Below are 8,954 nucleotides of genomic sequence, written 5' to 3'. Positions count from 1 at the left end.
TTTCCTAAATTTGTTGCCAATCAAGTATTTGAGAAACCAAGTTCTTACCAAATAGCATACTGTGCCTGTCTATGTGTGCATGCATTTACTAGAAATGACAGTAGAGATCATTAAATCCCTTTTTAGTTAATGAAGTAGCCTCAGTTCTTCCCCATAGCCAGATATAATGCTTTATTGCCAAGGTTGTTGCATGCAGATCTGCCAGGAATTAAGGTTTTCTGAAGTCCTCAGCTTCACCTACAAGAAGACTTGGGTTTGTCGTGATGCCAAACAACAGATTTTCAAAGCAAAATCAAGCACCGTATGAACAAGACGAAACTTCTCAGCACGAGAGACATGCAGACACGAACGCAGACATTGACCTTTTACTGGGACTCTGCTCTTCTCTACCAGTGGTTATGTCATGCTTAGAGTTCTGTATGATTAGCAGAAGTTCCACAAATACCTGAAAAAATAATTAGAAACCATCACTATCAATTAGATACCAGCAATTTAGTCATTTACATCCCACAAAAAGTGCATGATGGTGGGAGTGCATTTTTGAACTTTTATTGTGGGAATGCCACAGAACATTCCACCCAGAAAAATCTAGTGAAATTACTTTTAATTTTGCCTCTGTGCACAAAAGTAGAGTATAATCTATTCCCCACACCCCAAGCCCCGCTTCCACAGTGGCCGATCGGTGCTGTGCTCTGCGCGTCTTCCCATCTGTCTTGGCTGGAGTACTCTAAAGCAAGGCCAGGTATTGTGCAACTCACCCAGGAGCAAGGGAGTGTTTAAAGAAGACCATTTAGACAGTGTCCACAGCTGGGAAGGGCCGCAGTGCCCTGGGCATGTAATACAAGAGCCAGTTAGGTATTGTGATTCCTACTGCTTTTCCAATTGAAAGCGATTAATGCCGATTCCATTTAGAAAGGCTATGGATTCTATGTTCATATGTGAATACATGACCAGTGTAACTCCACATCATGTATACAACCACAAGAAAGGGAAGTTATACTCCATGTATGTGTGAAATGTCAAAATACATTCTATTGTCATGTATAACTAAAAAGAGCAAATAAAAATTTTTTTGAAAAAAGAAAGGCAATGGATTCTGTTAGCCACAGAGTTTGTTGGAAATGTGCTAGCCTTTAAAGTAATTATTTTATATTTTATATTTTAAGGTCTTGCCATTTAGGTTAGGAAGACTAGACAACAAGGTGAGAATACTTTTAAGTTAAATGTAAGCTAAACAGTTCTACATTCTAGATATCTTATTTCATATATTACATTAAAGATGTGCATGTGGCAAATTCTACAGTTGTTATATTTTTCAGTGTTTAAAATTTGCTCTCAAAGTAGAAGTAATATATTCAGAATATATTTATGCATTTCTCTTTCAACTCTCCACACAGTCTGTCTGACAAATACCTGCACAGACCTAAAGGAACCAGCCACACGGGCTCTGTAGCAGTCTGCTTTCCACCTCCAGTGGATGCAGTTGTACTTTAAATTGCACCCTAGATCATATTAAGATTTGAATCATTTCCACTTCAAGACATCAAAATGACCATCTGGTGAAGCCTGGGTTAAATGCCACGGAACATTCCACCCAGAAAATCTAGTGAACTTACTTTTAATTTTGCCTAGAAAAAAAGAGAGACTGTGAGGAAGAACCCCTGTTACTCTCACCCCAAGAGCAGCACACATTCGGCAACCCACGTTCTACCCAGTCCTAACTGCAGGGGCATGCACGGGCCATGCAATCTGCAGCCTTCTCTGAGACTCGTCTTATCATCAAAGCTGACACACAGGTTTATGAAATCTCACTGTTGTGCTGTTTCTTCATTCAAACGTGGCCATCTTAGGTTAGACACCTGTTTTCTCCATTATTCCCCATTGATTTTTGTGTTGAGAGGGTGAATGTTCAGACCTTGACATTTGGAGAATCTGTGGATGTGGCCCCATCTGCTCACGTATAACTCTTAACAAGAGAAGTTAAACAATCTACAGTAAATTGAAAAAGGCAAAATTCACATATATGCAAAGTGCCTATTAAATACAGACAGCAAACTTCCATCAACTCTTGAGTTTTAGAAGCATCTATTTTCTAATAATTACTGATCTCCCTAAAAACAGCAAGTGAGCATTTTACCCACTCTTGGATTAGTGTCTGGCATGTAGTACACGCTCAGTAAAGAGTTATTTGTTAGTGCAGTTTCTAGGACTTCCAACACACACATTCACCTCTTTAAAATGCCATTCCAGCCACGGAGAGCACGGCATGGTGGAGCTGTGGCAGAGGAAGCCAGAGGAGGCTCTCCCTTTCCTAAACAGCAGGTGCAGCCTGCTGGGGAGACTCACTGCAGCTGAACTGCAGGTGAGGGCCAGTGCACCTGGAGTGCTGTGATGGGAAGCCTCACCCTTCACAGGTCAGGAAGCCACCCCAGTGAGTTGACAGGACTCACTTCTCTGTCGCCACCACGTCCTTCCTTGGAAGTTGTATCACTGGGGTGTGCCTTTAATTTTTCCTGGGAGAAGGTTCACGGCTGAAAACACTCTCCACCTTGCACTTGTGGTATTTACATCGGCAGTAGGTTTCCAGCCTGTTCTTAAGGTGAGGACATCCTCCATTTTTAACTTAGGGATGGTTTTCAACACTGACAGAGCACTTCACGGGGACATGGCCTGAAAGGACCCCCTCCGCCTCACCAGCAGTGCTGGGAGGCTCCCACTGCTGAGTGGCACCTCTTCCTCTCAATACTCCCACTTGTAGGAGGAAGTGGCTTTATAAAAAACAAATGCAAATTAAGAATTATCTGGTGTTTTATCTCACACTAGCAATACTGTATATAGCTTAGGTTTATTCTATAAGCTTCTGCTTTTTTCAAGGTTGATATTGATTTTGATTTCCAATTAAAATTATGTAGAAGGAACAAAGAGAGATTGTTAATGTTATTGAAACCAAGTCCAGCTGCTGCACTTGGGACCACTGTTTTCCCCAGAATGTGGACTTGGGGGAGACTACTGCAGTAGACAGAGGGTGACACTCTCCAGACTCCCTGGAAGGTCTGAGTAGGACTTGAGGGGCGGGGGAGATTACTTGTGTTTGTTACAGACAATTCTGATAAGTCCAGACCCTTCAGAGGGGCAACAGGAAAACAAGAATTTTGAGCACTCCTCACCCCATCTGTGCTATCTTAGTGCAAACCTGTGTGGCTGGATTGTCTGAGAATCTTGAAAGAAACTTTCTCTGGGAAGGAAGCCTAGGGACTTATGTGAAGTTCCTACACTGCACATTAAATGTCTAATGTCAATGAGGAAACTCAGACTGCTGAAGAATCACCATGTCATTTCACTGCACTCATCTGAATGTACTGAAACTGGACTTTTAAACAGAAGACAACCGAATTGTCTACTTAGTAAGGAAACTTTCATGTTGTTAGTAGGGGATTTGTGACCTCACCTAGTAACTTTTGAAAACAGCAATATTTATCTCCATATGTGCAGTAACTATCATTTTAAGAGTTGGTCCTAAACTTGATAGAATGGACACATGTATGTTAGGCTTTCCTGTAAACGTCTCACACTCCCACATCTTAGAAAGCACTCCACGGGTTTTAAATTGCTATCTTCCTATATGTCCATTCATTTCCTTCCCAAAGATATCTGAAAAGAATGCACAACTTGAAGCACATCCCTGAACCATGTTAGACAAATGTCAAAGTGATCTGACCGGATGAGTGGCCAGCCACCTACGACAGGGCCAGGGGCAACGGGCTTCGCCTTGGTACACAGCAAATGGCCATCTGCTCACTCTCCTCCAGCTTCTGACTGGAGGAGAGTGTTGGGGTGATGTCTAAGAATACGAGGCTTATTATTTGCCACCCTCTGATCCAGAAAAACACTTTTAAGATGAAGATAACTCTGGAAAAGGAATCTGGAAAAAAAAATCCAGCACAACAAACAAAAACTTTAAAATTTTCCCTACAAAATAAAAAATCCCAATTTCTGCTGAAGCAAATACTTCAGTCACAAAGAGATTCTCCTTTCCAGAGACAGGATGGAAAATCCAATTTTTAATTTTTTTTAACCAAGTGCTTTGAAGCCAGACTGAATGGGCTTCGTGGTGACCACTGGAAATGGAGAGTTTGCCTTCCTTTGAACGCAGGGGAGGGGGGACGAGGAAAGCGGCACAACCCTGTGGTTTCAGGGATGTGTTTCCCTCCCCGGGTCTGATGCAGGGAGACCCCAGAAGCCCACGTCAGAGCCCGGCTCACAGGGAGGCAGCGAGGCTCAGTCTACAAACAAGACGTTTGTCGAGCGAGCGGGGTGAGCGGCTGCGCACACATGTTCCATCAGACACAGTACCTGATTCCTCACTGCACAGCTTGTCAGCTAGAGAGTGTGCCTCCTGGGCGATAAGTGAGAGTATTTCATCTTCGTACTCTTCTATTATGGTTTCGCACTGCAGAAACATAATAACAGCACATGTGTACACACACTGGCGGGGCTGCTGCCCAGGAAGGGCTTAGCTCCACAGTATTCGCGACACACAGGAAAGCTGTGGCCAAGGTGGGCCCCTTCTCTTGGTCCTTGGGTTTAATACATCATTGCGTTGGATTAACCCTCTTCCCAGAACGTTAATGGCATCATTTTCCTGGGACTTAACTAAATGATTAGTGGTGCTGAAAGACATGGGACTTGAAGAAGGAAACAACTTCTTCCTATTTATTTCTCTTCCTAAAGTCAGAAGGTCAGGCATAGGAAGAAGTGGGCTTCCTAGCTAAGGCGCTGACATCTGGGAACTCTATTTTTAAACACATTTTAAAGAACACAACTCCTTGAAATGGTGAAACCAGTTTCCTTCCAATTCAACATGATAATCCATTTTGTGGTTTGAAAGTGTAGAAACTATGATGGCTTCTCAGCCATCAGAACAAACACTTCTTCAGTTTCACTTTGGAGAACCTGCTGGCTTTACTGAGGCGAGGGTCTTTTCAGAGCATTTATAGATCCACCTGAAATTTCATTTAGGGTTCCAGAAAAAAATGAAGGAAGGGAGAGAGAGAAAGAGAGAGAAGAAAAAATGGCATTTCAGAGAAGAAGGAGCTCAAATTCGCCTCTGCATCTGAAAATCTTAAATTTCTACTGAGGTATGTTTCTTCATTAAAGAATGACCAGGTGACAATTTTAGGAATGGTGACATTACTGAAGGGCATTCAGTAGCCTTGGAAATCATTTTTTGAGTTCACTAAACAAGTTTCTAAAATTTTTAAACAGCACTTAAAATATTTAAATTTCACCATAATGTGTTTATTAAGAACCTGTGCAATACCCCAGTATCACTGCCATCCCTATTCCACAATATGTTTAACTCTGAATTATTGTCCTCATCTTTTAATTAAAATGAAATCTCCAAATGTCAACTACTTCCCTCACTTCAGGGTTTCGGCGAGCCTGACATTTTGGCCAATGTGTAAACTTAATATATTTTTTAAAGCAGGCTTGCCCATCACTGTGGGATTCAACCGTATTAAGTAAAGGGAAATATACTGCCATAATATTTTGCCAGGCACATTCTTGCAAGACAGGCCAGCATTTATATAAAATAAATATTATACTGGAAGGAAATTTGGCATTATGCCAAATATCATACCTAAGCTTTTATTTAACTTAGTTTGTGCTGGAATACTTGTGCTACCTCAGGAAAAGAACTCTTCGTTGAAGCCTTGGGTGGGAGATGATTACATCACTCTCCTTTATCACGTGGCTATAAAATATTTGCAAACAATATTTGTTTTCATTTGGATTTTAACCTAGAACCCACAGCTCCGGACTCCTTATGTGCTCATCTGTGAGACCCCCCTTGGCAACAGGGCAGGCTGAGGTCCCCCTACACAGCAGAGTGGTCCTGAGCAAATGCTGCAAACTGTCTTACAGTCACAGGGGCTGGGGGACAGCAGCTGATATCACTCAGTCTGTCCACTGACTGCCAGAGACCACAAGCCCTCCCGTGAAAGGCAAGTGGGGAGTGCACACTTAACACTTTTCAGAGCAGGACACCAAGTGTGGCAGGGTGACGTTTCAATGTGTACCTGACTTCAGTGTCTTGAAACTCAGCCACAGCTAAAGAGTGGGAAAGAAAAAAAAAAAAAAGTACCAAAAACAGGCTCACGCATTAAATAATTCTTCTTAAAAGAAGAGAGCTTACCGCAAATTTCAAAGGTCTGTAGGCATCAGAATAAAAATAGAACTTTTTATATTCTTTGTATATTTTGTCTCCTTTCCTTGGCGCGTATCTCTTGAAAGTTTTCTTTTTAGTTACGGGGTCTTCCTCTAGCTGGTAATCGTTCATTCGCTCACACACTTTGTCCAGAAGGTCCGTCAGGAATGCCTCGGACTGGGCCAGGGGGACCTGTGAAGAGAAGCACGGCGCGCAGGTCACTCGCCTTCACGCTGACCCAGTGAGGATGGTCCAGTGGGCGCGCGGGAATGCAGGACCCCGCTGCTGCAAAGCGTCCACGTCGGAACTCAGCGTCTCAGCTCCGTTATTTACATAATTTAAGGTCAGCTTAAATTTTAGTAGGGAAAAGTAGATTCAAAAGAGGACAGAAAAAAAAGATCTGGAAACTATACTACTACGCATATAATTCCTAAAAAAAAAAAAAGTCATTGAACATGCAGAAAAAAAGCTTGAGGCACAGAAGACAGTTGTTTATCTATCTATCTAGAGAGAGAGGGAGTGTGGTGGGGGAGGGAGGGAGGGAGGGAGAGAGAGAGAGAGAGAGAGAGAGAGAGAGAGAGAGAGACGCGCTCCTGCCCGGGAACTCTGCACCCGCCCGCAGGGGAAACCAGAAGTTTCGCGCTCCGCGTCAGCGCGCTCGGCTGCAGCCCGCGGGGTGCTCGGGGTGCGCGGGGTGCGCGGGCTGGGAACGCTGGCGCCCCTCTCCCTTGGGGTGCGGCGAGGGTCCCCGCCACCTCCGCCCTGGGCGTGGGTCAAAGAGCACCCCGCGCCCTTGGTAACCGAGACAAAACCCTTCGGGTCGTCTAGACAGGTCAAGGTGCCGGAGGCTGCGTCCCCGCGGCTCCTTCCGGAAGGGGGCGTGGAGCCGCCAAGGGCGCCGGGCCCGCGCCCGGCCCGCGGCTTTGCGGGCTTTCTCCCTCTCCACCCTCCGCTGATCAAAGTAGGAAGTTTGCATGACAACCGCGGTGAAAGGGGCTGCATCACAAATGAACTCGGTCTCTGCAGTGTTGATATATCCAGGCTCCTTTGTCCCCTTTCACACGCAGTGTGAACCCTTCCGGTGCCAGCGACCGCGCGACATTCACAGGCGCGCTCGGGGCGCACAAAGGGTCTCCGCGCTTCACCGCCATCTGGCCGCAAATCTCATCAGCCAGAGCGGCGGAATTAACATGAAAGCGCAGGGCGCGGGGGTTTGTGTGGCGCAGACCCCGGCGATTATAAACCACCCCGGTGTCGCCACCGTCGGCCCCCGTTTCAATAAGGAATCAGCCCTGTACAAACATTCTGAAAGGAACTCGGGAAGAGGAGAGCCTCAGAGGAAACCGCACCACCCACCCGCTGCACCTCGCGTGCACAGGTAACGTCCCCCGGCGGCGGGAGGCGCGCGAGCTGCTCGCAGGCCCGTGCGTCCTCGTTGGCAGTCCAAGAGTTGGTTGTGCTAGGACACGCCGCAGCCCCTGGTTCTCACTCAAACACCAAGTTTTTAACTCCTAACTGCCTTAATTGTTAAACATATGTGCGGTCAAAACCTGGTGCATGCCGGTGTTTTACTCACGACTTTACCACGCTCTTCGAACTTTGCAAGTTGTAACAAGATTTACGTAGGCCCACAAACCTATCCAAATCTGCTTTATGACTGATGGAAACCAAGGAGGAAACATGTATCATTCACTGGGAAAGTTACACAATGCAGCGGTGAATACTTAAATCACACCAAGTCAGAATGATCCTGGGCGGGTTTTCCTGCAGTGCTCGTGTTCCGAGCATCCTTCCTTATCTGACGCATACCAATATAGTCATACTTCCTGGGTGTAAGAAGCAGCATTTTACTTGAAAGTGAAGAGTGGACTCTTTGATTTAAAAAAAATCTAACTGTAATCAAGAAATCCATTCTCTCTCCCTCCCACTTCCCCCTCTTCGCCCAACGGGAAAGCAAACAGACTTGGTGGTTGGGGGGATGGGGACCGGTCTGGGGGCTGGAGCCTGTGAGAAGCCCAGCCCCTAACCCCGGGGTGCCAACAGGCCCCTCACACTCCCGGCCTGGCCGGTGGAGTACCGGTCACTCTAGAACCCGATTTTTAAACTAACCTAACACTCTGAGCTGCGCAAAAATTGTTGAGCCCATACATTTTGGGCAAAACCACGATGTTGGTGTGTGAGAGGCCTGCCACCTCTGGTCTTTGAGAGCCCTTTTGTGTCCTGGGTTGCACTTTTTGAAAATAATCTTTCCACTTCGCAGTGGGTTGTTTTTCCTTATTTTTAAAGTATAATTTTATATACTGAAGTCAAGCAACATTGTGCCTATTTCAGCACACGTATGTGATGGCCAGGGAGCATAGTGGATTTCTATAATGCTCCAAGTCCAGGGAGGCTGATGGCCCTGCCAAGTACAGATCCTTTAAAAGCAGGAAATGGTTGCTGGCAGCTAGCTCAAAAGACTCCATGTTACCGAGTCCTGTAAGCAGGAAAGGGAGCACATCCAACCTGACACTAGCAGAGGTCGTTTTACTGAATATTAAAAATATTTCGCTCTTAAAATACCAAAGCATCAGCTTTTTCCCCCAGAAAATATTTAAGAAAAAAATGCTCATCATTGTGGCTCTTTATACAAGTATTTTAATGTACATGAATAGAGTTTTCTATGATTCTACTTAGCAGAACCTCCTTCAGTAAATTTGAAGACTGTCCTTAGAGTGAGCCTCTTTCCCCTTGGATCGTTTCGATT

At 45.2% G+C, this 8,954-nt stretch overlaps 1 protein-coding gene across 1 annotated transcript in view; it reads right to left on the bottom strand.

The window, feature by feature from the left end:
* Positions 1–407: 407 nt before the first annotated feature.
* Positions 408–8,954, bottom strand: part of Cnpy1 (canopy FGF signaling regulator 1) — a 35,064-nt gene continuing 26,517 nt past the window's right edge. The window contains exons 2-4 of the mRNA XM_076831432.2: positions 6,197–6,400; positions 4,354–4,450; positions 408–445 (exon numbers count right to left, since the gene is read on the bottom strand). Coding sequence (XP_076687547.1) covers positions 408–445; positions 4,354–4,450; positions 6,197–6,400 — 339 coding nt within the window. The remainder of the gene's footprint in view (positions 446–4,353; positions 4,451–6,196; positions 6,401–8,954) is intronic.

The sequence above is a fragment of the Callospermophilus lateralis genome, chromosome 1, assembly GCF_048772815.1.
Source record: "Callospermophilus lateralis isolate mCalLat2 chromosome 1, mCalLat2.hap1, whole genome shotgun sequence".
Lineage (NCBI taxonomy): Eukaryota > Metazoa > Chordata > Mammalia > Rodentia > Sciuridae > Callospermophilus > Callospermophilus lateralis.
Note: the sequence above shows the minus strand (reverse complement) of the source record. Positions and strands in the feature narration are given on the sequence as shown.